At 40.7% G+C, this 18,317-nt stretch overlaps 1 protein-coding gene across 1 annotated transcript in view; it reads left to right on the top strand.

Moving 5' to 3' along the window:
- DDX24 (DEAD-box helicase 24) overlaps positions 1 to 18,317 on the top strand; it is a 416,990-nt gene that overhangs the window by 381,077 nt on the left and 17,596 nt on the right. Inside the window, exon 8 of the mRNA XM_044074590.1 lies at positions 11,043 to 11,172. Within this exon, the coding sequence (XP_043930525.1) occupies positions 11,043 to 11,172 (130 nt within the window). The remainder of the gene's footprint in view (positions 1 to 11,042; positions 11,173 to 18,317) is intronic.

The raw sequence follows: 18,317 nt of genomic DNA, 5'->3' as shown, positions 1-18,317 counted from the left end.
GGAGAGGGTGTCCCTTCACACTAATCCTTCTTTTATATCCATAGGTTCATACGTAGGTATTAGGCTATTGTCCCTAGGGCCTATATAAGCCTAGCCAAAAATGTACCCTGGCTTTCGCCACCCAATAAAATTATTTTCCTGTGCCCCTGTCGAGCAGAGCCACAGAAGTGATCACTGAGGTGAATTTCCTATTTCCCATCCAATCAAGATTTTTCTTGGAGTGCCAATGTGGAGCTTTCTTTGATATATATAGGTAGTTTGTTCCAGAGGATGGGAAGTCTCTGGGGCAGGAATCTGTCCCTCCAACATGTTCTGTTTATTGTGGTGACAAGGTTTAGGTCCCTAGAGCGTGTAGCTCGGAGAGATTGGGATTTCTTTAAGTGGAGCATGTCCAACAGCTCTGGGTTTGACATAGCTTTGTATGTTAGGCAGAGAGCGCCTCTGAGTAGGTGATATGCAACGGAGTAAAGCTGGAGTTTTTTTTGAGACAGTCTGCATAGGGCATCTGTTTTAGGCCGGTAATCCTCTTTGTGAGGTATTTCTGCGGCCTTTCCAGTTGTTGTGGATGTCTTGTGAGGTACATACCAAAAGGGGCATTGTACTTTATAATGGGTCTAATGAGTGATGAGTAGAGGGGAGCAATTACCTCTTTTTTCCTGGATGAGAAAACCTTTGTGATGAGGTGTGCCACATAGAAGGATTTCCTGACTACTGTGGCGATGTGATTATCAAACGAGAGGCTACTGTCCACCTGTGTCCCAAGGTCTCTTACCTCACTTTCGGTGTTAAGTGGACTAACGCCTATGTGGTATTTCATGGGTACAGAGTTTTTACAAAAAGGGATGACAGTGCACATTTTGGCGTTGAGCTTGAGGCCATGGCTTTGACACCAGGCATCTGTCTCAGTGAGGCCCTTTTGTAGGATGTCCACATCGTTAGGAGTTTTGATTACGGCTCCTAGTTTGCAGTCCTCTGCGAACTTTGTTGGCCAAAGACCTTCTGTGTTAGCCTGTACTTCAGAGAATTAGATACCAAACTGGAGAGGACCCAGGACTGAATCCTGTGGTACTCCACTTGTCACTGGTCTGAAGTTGGATTTGGAGTCTGCTACTTTCACAGTTTGGGTTCTGTCAGTGAGCCAGTTGGCAACCCATCTTGTGACATAGGGATTTATATCTAGTTTAGTGAGTTTAGCTATAATTCCAGAGTGGGGGATGGTGTCGAAAGCCTTAGTGAGATGTAGATAGGCTGTGTGAACCACCTTACCCTCCTCTACGGCTGTGGTGACTGCTTCAAAGAAGTCCGTCAGGTTTAGGAGACATGATCTGCCTTTTACAAACCCGAACTGGGTGGGGTCCAGAGATTGGAAATTACTGTTGTCTTTGTTTATAAGTTCCATGGCCTTGCAGACCAGGCTCATCATGCAAATGGGGCGGTAGTTCCTGGGGTCCGTGGTGGCTCCCCCTTTGTGAAGTTGGATAACCGTTGGTGTGTGCCATTTAGTGGGCACAAAGCCTGAGGTGAGGCTATGATTGAGCATGGTACTTAGGTGGGGTGCCAGTTCGTCGTGTAGTTCATGTAGAATACAGCCTGGGATGTTGTCAGGTCCCATGGATGCTGTGTTCTTGGCTTTGGAGAGTGTGGTTTATACCCGTGCAGCCGTGATTACAGGAACTTTGCATTCTTCCGGTTATAGATGGACCCTTTAGGGGGTGAGAGGGGAGTAAAGTTAGCACTAAACTTATCTGCCAGGATGTTGGCAATATCAGTTGGTTCTGTATATTTAGTGCCATTGTGCTGTAACTCGGAGCAGATCTGAGTGTTGCCATTGAGATTCTTGACATAGCTATAGAATGCTTTGTGGTTGTCTTTAGAAGCAGTGATGATTTTTTTCTTAACTAGCTTTGGAGGATTTTATGAGGGATCTCAGCTTCTTACTGAGGCTGACCAATGAGTTCCTCCAATCATGGGATTTTACTCTTTTTTTTTTTTTTTTTTTTTTGCAGCAGTTTCTTTCTTCTCTTGTAGAGTTTGTTTATGGCAGGGGACCACCAGATTGGCTTCCTTTGTTTGGAGGATAGCATCTTGGTTCTGTTAGGGATAGCACAATCCATGCACTCGTGTGAGTGCTTATAAAGTGCATTTGTGTAGGATTCAGCATGTCCATCTGCATGGGTGTTGTGAAGCTTGCCACTTCTGTCTTAAGAAGCGTGAAATTGGCTTTGGAGAATTTTTTTACGGTGGTTTCCCTAATGGGGTGTGTGTGGACGGGATTGATTAATGAGTTGTCTCTTAATCAGTCTATTCATTTGCCCATTTATTCCCTTCTCTGCAGTCGGCTAGTGAGAAGGTTTTGCACACTTTGGTTTTGCATAGACAACTCCGATATTATTTGAATAAGACTAAAGCTTTTTGTAAATCTGAACATCTTTTTGTTTCTTTTCAACCTAGGTATGTAGGTTTGGCTGTTTCCAAACAAACCATTTCTTGGATATCTAAAGGCATTTATTTTTGGTATTCTTTTCATGGAAAGAGCCTTCCTTCTGTTAAGGCTCATTTTACTAGGGCTGTGGCATTTTCTGGTGCTTTTTTCACAGGTTTGCATACTAATTCTATTCTTGAGGCAGCTACCTGGACTAATTTGCACATCTTCATCGAGAACTGTAACTTGGATGTGATTTTCTAGGACCAGAGTTGGCTTTGCTGGGTCCTTTCTTCATGGCTTCCTAGAGGGCTCTACTAGAGCTTTCTCCTCCCAGTCTTCTTCGTGAGCTATAGCACGCTCCCTGTTGTAAATACTGCAACGGTGATATGGAAGGACATAGGACAGTTTTGTAAAATCTTACCTTTCCTCCTCCCCTGGTCCTTTTCACTTCTGGAATATGCTCATTACTTACTAGTATCCTTGGACTGTCTTCCTACGGGGGCTTTTCAGTTCTGAGGATGGTATGTAAGGATTTCACCTTTATGTCCTGTGCTGTGTGTAGGGAGCATACTTGTGACATACGGCATACCCATTATGACCTGAAGGCTTTGGTGTACTAGCTAGATGTAAGGCTACCCTTGGCAGGGGGTCTCTATTGTAAAGAGTACTGCAACTGTGAAGAGAAGGACATTTGCTGTTATGGTAAGATTTTACACAACTGTACTTTCTGGTTACATGACATAACTCAGTAGCAGACACTTTGTGCTTGAAACTCAATGTTGATATTAATTTACGGTTTAGGCTTAGATGCACACATTTATTTGAACAAGCTTTAGCAAACAATAGTTGGTTTAACTGTAGCAGACATTGAAAATAGGAATAAAGGCCTTTGAAAATTAAACAACCATTTAATTAGCATAAATTTTGAATACCAAATAGCATGTAGCTTTTCCCACTTCCAGTGGGAATGTGGGATACTATTCAGAAGTACATGATTAAAAATAGTGAAATAAATTATGGACGATATAAGCACCATATCAAAGAGAGAGAGTGCAATATCTTTAATGAAATGTATTGTAGAATTCTCACACAGTCATTCATTTTTGCTTCTGAAAAAAGAAGTTCTAAGATCTGTGTACTAGACAGCTTCAAAATCATGTGCGATGAGGGAGACTCAGAAATTTGTGTGCAAGGGTAAATCAAGTCTGAAAATAGGGACTTCCTGTGCAGGGGTCAGTCAGAACATTGCTCCAAAAGCGGTCTGTTCTAACACGCACTTTCTTCTATTAATAGGTACTGCTGTTTTTAATGTATTAACAATAACCAGTTCTATCATTTCTGCTTTGATTTTCGTATCCGGCTCTAACCACTAACAGTATGTTTAATATCATACATTTGACCACTTATTGTCTTACAGATATTAAGAGTCTATATGTGCAATTTAATAGCTTGCACTTCAGGAGTTATATTTTTCTAGTTTGATGGTCCAAGTAAACTGTACCGTCTGTAGGATTTATGATTCATCTTTGCAGCAGTTCTCTGGTGTGTACCATAACATTTGAAAGTAACCAAGTACAGTTATCTCATCTTCCTTGGACCCATTAACCAGGGGTGTAGTCATTGAATTCCCTTTTTTACTCACAGATGCTTATTGCTGACCCCCGACCCATATGGCATTTAAGAAAATGGTCACATCACTCAAATTGCCCCCAGTGTAATGTGTATAACATTTTCAGCTACCCATTCAAAAACTATTAGAAGTATTGTTTTTAGATTTACAATTCTCATTGTAAGCAAGCTATCTACATCATGTTATTAATCTAGATGTCTGTAGACGTAATATGGCCAGACCTAGTGTTTCTAACATGCTCAGAAAAAATGTACTGAGTACAAAGAGTATGCCTGGCTGCACCCTTGCCATTAACTCAACATGAGGGAATTTCATTTGTAAGTGATATTTACTTTAACGGCACTGTTTCCAAAATATTTATATCACGTGATGCCATTAACTATGTTTTTTAAAGACAAAACAGTCAGACATCCATCCAGCATTGATTACCTCGAAATGCCGCAGAAGGTGCAAAAGAGAGCTTTTCTGTAGGTGTAGCAATATGGAAGTGTTTTTGTTTGCCACTTGGCTGAGTGTGGTTCTCCTTTATTCTACTTGGTGCAGCTTTGAGGGGGTGGGGTTATTGTGGGTGCATTCTTCATCTGGTTGTGGGGGAGATTCTTGCATGCCTTTACTATATTTTCACTAATCCTGTGTTTCATCAAGAATGTCAGGGGAACAATGATCAAAACTAATTCTTGTCACTAGCTAGAGGACAAAAGGGGTATGGTTTCAAGCTCTGAGGTCCTGGGCATTAGAGAAATCTCAGTACTTTCCAAGATAATACCTCTCATTTATCTTAACAATACAGGTAGCTGTTAGTACTTGCCAGCTGGCTGCATCTCACCACCTGTCTCGTTCCTTTGCAGTCTCTGATCCTTCTGGATCTCCTGACTGTAGTTTCAGATGTTAGCGAGGCTTGGAGGTCTACCACCAGGTAGATTCCTTCATTAATTGAGACCGCAAGGACGTTTTCCACTTGGCAGATTTATTCTGTCAGATGAAAGTAGTTCTCCATTTTAGTGCAGCAGTACCGAATACTGTCAGCTTACAAGCCGTTGAATGTATGGGACAAAAGCGCTTGACCTACTGTTTTTATTTTACTCAAGGAATAAATTATTGTGAATTCTCAGTGGGTTGTGTGATGTCATTTGTTTTTCCTGCAAACACCAAATGCTACATGTGCTTTTTTGGTGGTTTTTTAGCCTACAGGCCATCCTGACATATTTTTCGCAGCTGTGTAATTTGGGTTCCCAGTTGTTTCACTGTCTTCATGTGTGCATTTAATATTTCTGCCCATCTTGACCTTGTAGAAGGTATGATTAAGGCCTAACACCACCTGCTCAGGCATTTTCTCAAAGAATGGCTGCATCTCTGCCCACTTTTGAAGAAACCCATTCTTGTTGTGATCTTTTGGTTGACAGACCTATTTTGTTCCATTTTTTAACCTGCTTTGACAACGTTGATGTTTATCTCTTGGAAAATACTTTTTCTGGTGGCTGTCATTTCTGCCTACAGGATCTCACCAGTGACGTTCCTCCTGTGTAGGGAACTATATCTGGTCATCTAGTCATTCACAAGGATCAACAATCTTTTAAGATTAATCCTGATTTCTCTCCAGGAGTGGTTTGCTAATTGTCCCTGAAGCAGTCCCTTGTTTTATTTGCTAGGGCAAATTCCGGAGGGCAGAGTTTTCACACCCTAGCTGTACACATTTAGATAGTGTTTTTATCTCAAACAGGTATATAAGTTTAGGAAAACTGAATTGTCATACATCTCCTTTGTTCCTGGAAAAGAAGACCATGCAGTTGTCAAACAAACCATTTCCAAGTTGATTACCAGTTTCATTATCTTTTGCTGTCAAGCAGCCTATTGCTTGTTGTAAAATGCAGTTTAAAAGTCACTCCACTAGAGGTGCTGCAGCTCCCAGTGCCTGCTTCAAGAATGTGTACATCTCGAGCGTTTGCTGTATGGCGACTTAATCATTCATTGATATTTTTCGCCAAGCGTTATTGTGTCGACCAAGATTTCAATATTCTGACTCCAGTTTGGTATATCTGTTCTTCAGGGCCAGCCTTATGAATCTAGTTTTGTGGGAGTGCCCTTTAACTTATTCCATTCCTGTTGGAGCTCTTTTTTTGTTGACGTAGCAAATAGGGTCCCCAATGTTAAGTGTAATGTATGTGTGTTTAACTATACTTATAGATCTACAAGGAGATCTTCTTTGAAAGTTGTGGAATAACATAATTCTTACAGACAGTAAGAGGATTTGCTTTTATTGTTAGGCAAATCAATTTGGAAGGGGAAGAATAATCTGTAACAGCTGCCTGAGCTACTTCCAGGTTGTTCCAGCTGGTGATTCTGTGCTTGAGATTCAACCCTGCTTATAGGACTTGTCAGGATGAGTCCCAGGTGTTGGGTATAACAGCAATATTCTTATCATATCAGTTGCTCTACAAGAGGAGCCTTCATTGAAGGGGCACTTACTCTTCCACTGTATCCTGCATGTGATGCCCCCCATCCAGCCTCATCTGTTGGAATTCTACTTGAGTTGGGCAAAAGTAAATATCTGAATATTCTATACTAACAATTATATGTGTCAGAGATTCATTGTTATTTTTTGATTGGTAAGAAGTGTGCTAACTAGTAGTTGAGGTAAATTAGGGGGCTTAAGGGTTAGGCATACTTAATGAGTCCATATGTGATAGCACAGATTCTTCTAGCTCAGAGCATGTGTACCCCAAGTGTGGGATCTTCTGAGAAGAGTTTGGAATTTTTGATTGGTAGAAAAGATGACCCCAGCCATAGAACCCTTCACAGAGGGTCCACTCATAGATTAATTGATACAACAAGGAAGTATTTATTTTAAAGATGAGTCATTTTGGAGGGAGCATACATATATAGCTCTTAGTTAAAAGTTGTTACCTAGAATAAAAGGGTATGGATCATTCTTAGTTAATGTTTTCACCTAAAAATGCAGCTCATTCCAGAACAGAGGAAACACTTCAGTTGTGCTTTTTTTGCTGATTTATACAATGATTACTGTTTAATTTACCGCAGCTAGATAAAACAGTTGCTGAAATCAGAAAAAAAAGTAACCTGCTGTACTTACAGTGAGCTTTTTGAACCCTTATGCAATATAACTGACTCTAAAAGTGCTGTATACCTCAGTGTCTGATTAAGATCCCTGCATAGTGGAGGGAGGAAAGAAAAACATGACAGTGGACATTTTGTACAAACCTGTCTGAAATGTTTAATTTTGGTTGCAAGATATCCAAGTATGGAACTCTTGGAAAACTGAATGACTGCAAAATAATATGCTTTGTTCCAATGTTGTAAAATAAAGTCTGTTTGTGACTGCCTTGTTGGTATTCGAGTAAGCTGCCCATAGTCTCTTAAGAGGATATTTTTCTTTCGCTGTCAAATATAATAATTTCTTGCATGTGTCCCCATACTCATTTTATCTATTTTTATTTATATTTCAGCAAATAGAGAAAGGACTGTGTATATGGCTTAAGTTCGCTAATATTCTAAAAGTAATAAAAAGTAGGAGGTAGAGTTATGGTAAGAAAGTGAAACAGGATTACCAATGAAGGCCATATAATGCTGTAGAGTAGGTCAGATGCAACTGTATGTGCCTGGAGTGAGAATAATGGCCTTGGATTTTAGTGTGGCTCAGTTTTTATTGCTGGGATCACTTTTACCTAGTGGAGAAACTGCCTCCCAAGTGAAATATAAGTACAATAGGTCAGTGATGTGAAAAGCTTGAAAGGGTAGGTATCATAAAGGAAGTTTAAATTTAAGCTGAAAAGAAAGAGAACAAGTTTTAAGGCCTATAGGATGCCAGAATTTTGACTAGAATGTGGGTAAGTATTTTCTTTTGTTTCAGTTTTTCTTTTTTTTCGGTTTAGTTAAGTGATGAGAATGATTTTAGAATAGATTAGTTAACCATATTCAAGACCTTTGGTGAGGTAGAAGAACAAATAACACCTCTGCACTTCAGTGTGGTAAATATAAACTGTAAATACATTGGCAGTTGACATTTGTTTTATTTATTTATTTGTCTTTATTTACCAGGAAATTCTGATTGGGCAATACCCATTTTCAGCGGAGGCCTGGGGAGAAACTCTCCATTTGCTTACATTACATTATACTAAGTTCCAGTCAAACACAGAGTAGTTATATTTCTGTTTACATTTATACACAAATAGTAGTTATATTTATACATATTTATACATTCTAATATCTTAGAGAGGTGTATGTTACTAAAGAGAAAGCATACATGTAACAGTTAGATGTACATGCCACAGTTATGTATAAAAATTGTTTTGTCATTGCAGTAAGAGGTTGAGAATATTATGTTTAAGGAGAGTATTTGGGGAGTATTGTACAGTAACCTTGTGATGAGCATGTGCAGGACCAGTGGTTTAAAACTAGGTAGGTACTAGGCTATCTGCCCAAAGGCATTTATAAGCCTAGCCAGAATGTGTTGACTAGAATGTGGGTAAGTATTTTATTTATGTATCAGGTTTTCTTTTTTTTTTTTTTAGGCTTGTAGTTAAGTGATAAGAATGATTTTAGAATAGATTACCATATTCAGGACATTTGGTGAGGTAGAGGAACAAATAACACCTCTGCACTTCAGTCTGGTAAAGAAGTTTATTTGCATAGGGATATTATTCCAGAGTTTAGCAATGCATTGGTGCTAGAGCAAGTCTCCTGCAACATTATTTGACTTATTTGTAAGTAATAAGAATATGTTACTGGAATGGAGGTCCCTTGTTGTACAGTAGGGTAGTAATACATTTTGTAGTGCAGGGCATTTTTCTGGATGATGAATGAGTTTGCTGTAGTTAGTTGTGAGTATGTTAGACAGTTGTGCAGTTCAAGCTAGTTTAATTGCTTTACACTAAGACAATGGTGTATCCAATGAGGGAGACTGGTAGCCAGTTTAGCTGTTTTATTGTAGCAAGAAGCAAGTTTCTTTCTTTGAGTATTGTTTAAGTTTGTTAGGATAGCAACAGCATATAAAAGAGTCGGTAGTAAGAAGGTGGTGGCTAGAGTTTTTCTCGCAGTATCTATAAGGAATCCATTAATCCTATAAAAGGAGCTTAGTTTGTGGTGTGTAGATTTAATGCTGTACAGTATATGGTGGTTATATTTGAGAGTGTCATCTATTATAATGCCTACAAATTTACTGCGAGTTACAGTTTCAATGACAGTACTATCTTAACAGTAAAAGATTGTTTTTGATTTTGGCAACTTTTTGAGGTAAAAAGCATTAACTTGGTTTTCTTGGAGTCGAGTAGGAGGTTTGATTCTTTGAGCCAGGTTTCTACAGAGAAAAAAGATTTTTGGGTATTCTTTGGAGCTTGTGTATTGTTAAGGCCACACACATTAATGTTGAGTCATCTGCATACTGAACTAAACTAACATGGCGAGTGGAAGTCATTAATAAATATAATAAATAGTAGACGATCGAGGATAGAACCCTGAGGGACACCTCTAGTAACTGACTGAAAGGATGAATAGGTTTGTTGCCATTTAACGACTTATTGCCTTCCAGATAGGTAACCAAGGAATCACAGTAAGGAGTGTTGTGAAAGTCCTATTGAGGAGAGTCGAACGAGCAGTTGTTTGTGCTTGACAGTATCAAATGCTTTTGACAAGTCCAAGAAGATGGTGGGAAAAAAGCAGACCATTGTTTCTGTGTCAATTTATTATATTGGTAAAATCTAGAACAGTAGTCATGCTGTGCTGGGGCCTAAAGCCACGTTGTGTTTCTGAGAGCAGGTTATTTGAGGTTAGGTATTGTATCAACTGCATATGGATGCATTTCTCTAATATTTTGGAGAGGGAGAGAGAATCGCTGTCGGTCTGTAGCTATTAAACTCTGTAGATGTGCTGCCTTTCTTCAGTGGTATCTTGTAGGATTTTTTCCACAATGATGGGATGGATCTTTCTGCTGTGGACCTTTTAATTAGTATGGGCACAGGGAAGGCTATGAGTTCTGCAGCCATTTTTAGCTAGTTGGTCTACAGCTACAGAAGTAGTTTTTAGTTTAAGGAGCCAAGTTCCTTACGAATGAAGTAGGTACTGAACTACAACTGAAGAGCTGTGGGTGGTTTTGATTGGACAGGGGAAGAGTGAGGGGGCAGATGTGTTTAGTTTTTAAGAGAGATAATATTTATTGTATAAAGTAGGAATTGAACTGTGTGGGGATAGTCTTTGACATTCTGTGGCTGTTTTTTACATCTGTGCTGCTCAAGATGACAAATATATTTTTCCAGGTTTGACTGCACTCGTGAGGTTAGCAGCTTTGGAACTGGAGCTTCTTTTGAGCTGAAAGCTTGACAATGCACTGGAAACAAATTATATACTTAAACATAGCTAGAAGTACAAAAGATAACATAGCTAGAAGTACAAAAGATGTGTTGGTTTGCTATCTGTGAAACAAGCACTGAAAGATACATTTTATTATGCTTAATACACAGGTACAGTTACAGGACTCTTGAATTCAAAACAGGTACCACTATCCTTCTGTAGACATGTCTGCCGAACATATTTTCAGGCTGTTGTTTCCACTATCAGTTCCTCTCTCCACTGACTCTTGCAGCTGATGTGCATTATATTAAACCAATGAAGCACTGTATTAACTGCTCAGATCTAAGTGCAGCACTTAGTTCTGTAATTCATCAGGTTTCCGTAAGGCAAGGCCGTCATACTACTGTAATGTGTTGCAGTGGATCCTGCAAGCTTTGTACGCATTACGTTTGTTTTGGAATATCTAATGCGTGGATATTACAGCAAGAAATGAGATGAAATTGTCTGCGTGAGTCTTCAGTTTCATACCTTACCTTCTATGATATGAAATGAAAACAGGCTTTGGCCAATGAGTGTATACTAAATGTGCTCACAAAACTAATAAATATTTGTCTTAATCGAAGGTGTATGTCAAAGGCATTTTTTTTTATATAAAGTAATTATATGTATTGGGTTTTAATTTAGGAGCGAGTGGATCTGGCAAGAAGTATTGAGAAAATGGAATACCATAACAGTAAAGCAAAGCAGCACAACTCCTGGGTTCAGCAAGCAGCAGAGGCTTTAGAACTGGATGTTGATGAAGATTTGTTAATTGGTATGTTCATTGTCTGAAAGATGTACTTATTTAAAAAATGTTGACATTATATTGTTAGAGGTGTGTAGTCATTTGGGTCCAAAACAAACCTGTGAATAACCATTCTCCTTTTTTTGTTCGTTAGAGAAGCTTTTTGTTTAACTATTGTAGCTAGGCATGGATTAAGGCAGTAAGCCCCGTTCTGTTTATTTTAAAACAGTACAATACAATCTCAAGTTGGTATTAAGTTGCATAGCTCTGCATTGCTCCTGCTGTAGGGACAGTTCAGCAGCACTTTAAATTACTGAGTGGCCTTTGCTTTGTACTGGGATAAATAAGGCACTTGGTAACATCCAATCTGAGAACCCTTTCACCCTCCGGATATGGCTGTTCTTCAAGTTGTAAGGGCCATAATGGAGGACATTGTTCATTTGGATTCAGGCTGTTAGGTTACAAAACATAGGTTGGGGACACATAACTGAAGAGAAATTCATCTCCAGAAACATATGGCTGTCAACAGATTCACTGTGGGCACATACAAGCATGCAACACATCTTCAATAACCAAAAGCACGGGGAAATATTTTCTATGGCTCCCAGGGCACCTATAGACAGCAGGTTATATGGCAGGCAACAGCAGCAGGATGCACAGTGGACATGTCAGTGGCAGTGAAAATGCAGTATAAATGGGCAATGCCATTAATGTGACGAGTGTGCGAGGGCAGTTACTCCCTTCACCGTGTTTAAGGAACATTGTGTAAACACCTTTTGGAGCATAAGTAAAGATTTATTTTATGCTATAGCAGACCTCTACATGTTTTAGTTACATGTGTGTGTACTATACATCAAGCATAACTTACATCACTTCCCTAGCCCCCTGCACTTTATTGAAGCTGTGAACATGATGCTGAGTGGCTCTGTGATTTCATTGAATTTGTGACAGACGTGTCTCTGCAGCTAAATTTAACTTCAGCTGTGTGCACCTAACCAAATGTACCTGCAGGGAAATGTCCTGCGACCTAACCACCTGAACCCAGGACCGTCATGAAGGTACCAATCAAAATAGTAAATAATTCACTTCTTTCTAATTTTTGGGCTTCTTAAAAGGTGGCTAATGCTGCCTGTTTGTAGCATTCAGATGGCTCATTTCCCCACCAAGCTGCATCATTAGGAGTGGCCACTAGATGGCAATTAACAGCATAGGGTACAGAGAATCAGAACATAACTTGTAGAACTGTGACAGACTTTTTAATTTAAATAAGTCTTTGAACCCTTCCCACATGGCATTATATTAGCAGTTCTCGTTTGCAGCTTACAGCTTCTGACAGGATACAAAGTAGTTGGGTCTCTGGATAGTACAAAAAAGTTAAGTAACAGCACTAGGGGGCACCTTCCTCTGTTTCCAGGGAGTAACAATAGCCATGACCCCACCACAAGTCCTAATTGAATATGAAAATTAAAAGTAAATTAAAAGAAAGAGGGTGGTGGGAGGGAGTTTTGCATCAGAAAAGGAGGTGGGGGTTCCTGTTAGAGTTTGAATGGCTAAGGTACACCCTGATACATAGCTTCTTGCTTTGGACTGGCAGCCTTATTTGTGGTGATGAGTGAAGGTGTGAATTGGTGACCGAGTAGCAGCATCTCTAGCAGAGAGTGACTTCTAAGATGACCTGGATTAAGTTAATGAGTTCACTTATAACAAAACATTTGCAGTTGTTGAATTAGTTGGAAATGGTTTATTTATCCAGTAGAACCCATATTATTCAGAGCTAATTAGAAAATTGATTTGGCTTTTTATTTAATGTCCTCTGTCAAGGTAATATGTGATGTGCAAAAAGCTAGCTCTGAAGATTCATCCAGTGCAAAACTTTGTCATCAGGATGTTACAGCTGAAGATGTGAAACCACCAAAAAGATAACCAGGAAGGCAATGAAGTACTGAACCTATTTCCTTATTAAATAACAGGATTCTCTGCATGTCAAAGCTTGCATTTCCAAAATTTGTCTAAACTATTAGCCAATAATGAAGCCTTTTTCCATAGTGTATAGTTTAAAGGAATTGAAAAAGTCGAATTAAAAAGCTTTGTCATTTTTTCAAAATTACATTTTTAGGTATTTTATGGGGCCTGTAGCTCATAAACTCAGCAGGCTTTGTACTTAAAATATCCTAAATGCAAACCCTTGATGTGTAATTCTGATTCTCACAATAATGGAATGTGGAATGCTCTGCTAATTATCTTTGTATGCCTTAAATTATTGGGTAGCATTTATTACTGTCTGATAGAAATAAAACTGTATTAATGTTGTATATTGGAGGCATCTCCTGTACGGTGGGCTTTATCACCACATCCCCTCTATATCATTTTATTCTGGTGTTGCAGTCTCTGAGAAAATAGGATACTCAGTTTTGGTAAATCAAAAAAAAAAAAAAAAAGGCGCAAATGTATTCCTTTTACTCCAATGTGTACCTCAGAATGTATATAAGAAGACTGAGTGCATACATCTGTGTGCATGAGCTGTTAGGGGCTGATAAAAACATCCTACTGTATTATTTTGAATTTGATTTCTGTGCACACTACATGCTCATTAATATGTGCTTCAGCATTTTAATCTGTGGCATGGTGTGCTTCCACTACAGATTGATGTCTTCTTTTCTGTATTTTTTGAAACTGGTATAAAGTAAATCTTAAAAAGTAAGATTTCATAGTGGCAGGTTCTGTGAATTCATAACTGATGTGTATGACACTGAGCGAAAGCAATTCCCCACATTAATGTATCATATTGTGTTGTGAGCTGAAGTCTGCAAAAGAAGTGATGAGACTCCTTCTGCTGAAATAATTAATCGTGCTCAGGTAGACTGTGAACGGGCTTGAAAGCCATTTCTTGCAGCAGTGAGAACAATGGTTGTCTTAGTTAAATGTAAGCTACTTCCATTATCTGAGCATTTGCATTTCTTTGCCTTTAACATAAGAGGAACTGAGTGGGTGTTACAAAGAAAACTGTTTCATCATTTCTGTGTGGAGGTCAGAAAATAAAGAGGCTATGCAGTGTAAGAGAAGACATGTAGAGATACATTATGGACAGCCCGTACACCTTTCCACAATGCACACTGTGCTCACTTGAAGGAAAACTTTTGGACTGAGTTACTACTACTGACCAAGATGGTGCATCTTTTAGTTCACCTAATTTACAATCACATTGCACTCTGCATTTCCTAGGTTCATAGGTAGGTACTAGGCTATCGGCCCAAGGGCCTACGTAAGCCTAGCCAGCAAGGTACCATAGCTTACGCCACCCAAGAAAGTTATTTTCCTGTGCCACTGTCCAGCAGAGACAAAGAAGTGATCCCCGGGGTGTTTTTTCTATTTCCCATCCACTCATCAAGATTTTTCTTGGAGTGCTAATGAAGAACTTTGCTTGACATAGATGGGTAGCTTGTTCCAGAGTATAGGAAGTCTGTGGGACAGGAATCTATCCCTCCAGCATGTCCTGTTTATTGTGGTGACAAGGTTTAGGTCCCTAGAGTGTGTAGCTTGGAGGTATTGGGATTTCCTTAGGTGTAGCATGTCCAACAGCTCTGGGTTTGACATAGCTTTATATGTTAGGCAGAGATCACCTCGGAGTAGGCGATATGCTATGGAGTAAAGCTGGAATTTTTTGAGGTGGTCAGTGTAGGGCATTTGTTTGACGCCAGTAATCCTCTTTGTGAGGTACTTCTGTGGCCGTTCCAGCTGCTGCAGATGTCTTGAGGTACATTCCAAAAGGGGCGTTGTACTCTATAATGGGTCTAATGAGTGATGAGTAGAGGGGAGCAATGACCTCTTTTTTCCTGGATGAGAACCCTTTTATGATGAGGTGTACCACGTAGAAGGACTTCCTGACTACTGTGGCTGTGACTATCAAAGGAGAGACTACTGTCCACCTGGGTCCCAAGGTCTCTTATCATGCATTCGGTGTTAAGTAGAATGCTGCCTATGTGGTAGTTCATGAGTACAGAATTTTTACCAAAGGGGATGACACTGCACTTTTTGGCACTGAGCTTGAGGCCATGGCTCTGACACCAGGCATCTGTCTCAGTGAGGCCCATCTTTAGGATGCCCACATCATTTGGGGACTTGACTGTGACTCCTAGTTTGCAGTCATCTGTGAACTTCGTCGGCCAGAGGCGTTCTGTGTTAGCCTGTACTTCAGAGAAGTAGAAACCAAACAGGAGAGGTCCCAGGACTGAACCATGTGGCTCTCCACTTGTCACTGCCTTGAGGTTAGATTTAGAGTCTGCAACTTTTACAGTGTGGGTTCTGTCAGTGAGCCAGTTGGCAACCCATCTTGTGATGTGTAGGGATTTATACCTAGTTTAGTGAGTTTAACTATAATTCCAGAATGGGGGATGGTGTCGAAAGCCTTGGCGAGGTTAAGATAGGCTGTGTGAACCACCTTACTCTCATCCACGGCTTTGTTGACTGCCTCAAAGAAGTTGATCAGGTTCAGGAGGCATGATCTCCCTTTCACAAACCCGAACTGGGTGGGATCCAGAGTTTGGAGGTTACCAATGTCTTTGTTTATGAGTTCCATGATGATACATTCCATGGCCTTGCAGACCAGGCTCGTCAGGCTAATAGGTCGATAGTTCCTGGGATCAGTGGTGGCTCCCCTTTTGTTGAGTGGGATAACTATTGCTGTGCACCATTCAGTGGGCACAAAGCCTGATGCGAGGCTATTATTGAACATGGTGCTTGAGTGGGGAGCCAGTTCGTTCTGAAGTGCGTGTAAAATGCAGCCCGTGATGTTGTCCGGTCCCATGGATGCTGTGTTTGTGGCTTTAGAGCGTGCAGCTTTTACCTGCATAGTTGTGATTACAGGGACTCTGCATTCTTCCTGTATAGATATGGGCCCTTTAGGGGGTAAGGGGGGTAAAGGTAGCACTGAACTGATCTGCCAGGATGTTGGCAATATCAGTTGGTTCTGTAATTTTCGTGCCTTTGTGCTGTAACTCAGAGCAGATCTGGGTGTCGCCATCTAGATTCTTGACATAGCTATAGAATGCTTTGTGGTTGTCCTTGGATTTAGTGGCGATTTTGTTTTCGTAGCTAGTTTTGGAGGATCTTATAAGGGATATCAGCTTCTTACTGAGGCTGACCAGGGAGCTCCTCCACTCATGGGATTTTACTCTCTTTTGCAACAGTTTCTTCCTTCTGTTGTACAATTTGTTTATGGCAGGGGACCACCAGATTGGCTTCCTTTTTTTGGAGGATAGCGTCTTGGTTCTGTTTGGGATAGCATGTTCTATGCACTCAAGTAAGTGCTTATAGAGTGCATTTGTGTAGGATTCAGCAGTTGTAACTGTTTTGTCCATCTGCATGGGTGTCATGAAGTTCACCACTTCTCTCTTAAGAAGCATGAAGTTGGCTTTGGAGAAATTTTTTACTGTGGTTTCCTTAATGGGGGGTGGGGGCGGGATGTGGATATCAAGGGAGGTAAGCTTATGGTCAGATCGAACCAACGTGGAGTTGACTTCAGGTGTGGAGCACTGGTCACTCATGTTGGTAATGACTTGGGTCTAGGATATTGTTGCCCCAGGTGGGGTTGTAGATAAGTTGATCTAGGGCATTGGAGTTTATGAATTCCAGAAAGCGTTGAGCTAAGGAGTTGATACGCAAGTAGTTTTCCCAGTTAATGGTGGGGTAGTTGAAGTCACCCATTATTAGGGTGTTTGGTTGAACCCTAATATTTTCCAATACATCAAGGAAAAGAGGAGTGGGAATCCTGGGGCATGGTAGGAGATCTGCAACAAGCTACAATTTGGATTGCAGTGTTGCCCAGAGTTATTTGCACTTGGGTAACTTCAGATGCATTATGCTGAGCAACTAGCCTGGAGGTGTGGATATCCTTAATGAATATGGACACACCTCCGCCTATGTTGTTTCGGTCCAGGTTACATGGCCGAAAAGTGTGGTATGAGTTATAGCCTGGTAGTGCAGGGGCGCTCTCTGGAGCCTTGAACCAGGTCTCAGTCACTGCACAGATATTGATGTTCTCCATTTTAAGGAGTGCCTCGAGTGAGTGCATTTTGAGATTTAGACTTCTAGCATTGAGTAGCATTACCTTCAGTTTTTGTTTGCCTGTTCCTGTTATGGTGGTGAATTTGTTATTTGAACCCTGCCTAAAAAAGGCACTATAGGGGCAGCAAGAGCCTTAGCCAGTATCCAGAATCCCAGGGGCGACAGGTGCAGGCCATCTGTGGCAAAGCATCGTGGTCTGTCGACCATGTCATCCCAAGCAGACAGATACTGCATCCCCTTAGAATGACACCAGAAACTTAACCAATTGTTGAAGTCAATCATTTTGTCCTTGTACTGCGATATCATTCTGGGCGATGGCAGAATGCTACTCAGGGCTAGGGCCATACCTGCCTGGGCTACAAGATTGGAGAGCTCTTCCATGTCTCTTTTCATGTAGTCCAGGGAGGTACGTCTCAGGTCATTCACACCAACATGGACAATGACAGAGTCATATTTGTACTTGGTTTGGAGTGACCTGAGTGCGTGGGTTATGTGGCGGATCCTGGCACCCGACAGCTGACAGTAACCTTCTCCTTGTCTGGCCTGGTGAGTGAGACATCAGTCTGCCTGACTATAGAGTCACCTATGACTAGTGTGTTGGGTACGTTGTTTTGCCTTCTTGGCTGTGGTTGAGTGGCACACTGAGTCTGTGGGCTATGTGTCATTTGGGTTGTGTTGGGGGATGGAGGTTGCTTGCGTTTCTGCTTTGGAGGTCTCTGTGCTTAGATTATTATTGAGAGCCTCCGCAAATGTTTTTATGTTCCTGTGTGTGGATTTTGGTGGTGTAGATTTTGTGAGACTATGTGATGAGTGTGGTGTGGTGCAAATGTTTACCTTCTCCTCATGACTGTCAAGTTCAGTCTTGGTTAGAGAGAGCTTTTCCTCCAGATTGGCTAGATAAGTGCATCTATCACAGGTTGTAGTGTTGGGTGGTAGGAGGATAGTGTCAGTGTACATGAGGCAATTTCTACATTGCATCAAGATGCCCGGATTCATCAGATAGACAGGAGAGAACACTGGGAGCTGACCCTTGGACATGCCTGAATAAAAAACTATTTTCCTCTAGATAAGTGAGGAAAGTGAGTACAAGAGCTGTTTTTCTCTAAGCAAGT

The sequence above is a fragment of the Protopterus annectens genome, chromosome 6.part0, assembly GCF_019279795.1.
Source record: "Protopterus annectens isolate FY-2018-M chromosome 6.part0, PAN1.0, whole genome shotgun sequence".
Taxonomy (NCBI): domain Eukaryota; kingdom Metazoa; phylum Chordata; order Ceratodontiformes; family Protopteridae; genus Protopterus; species Protopterus annectens.
The sequence above is the reverse complement of the archived record's forward strand: the minus strand, read 5'-3'. Positions and strand labels throughout refer to the sequence as shown.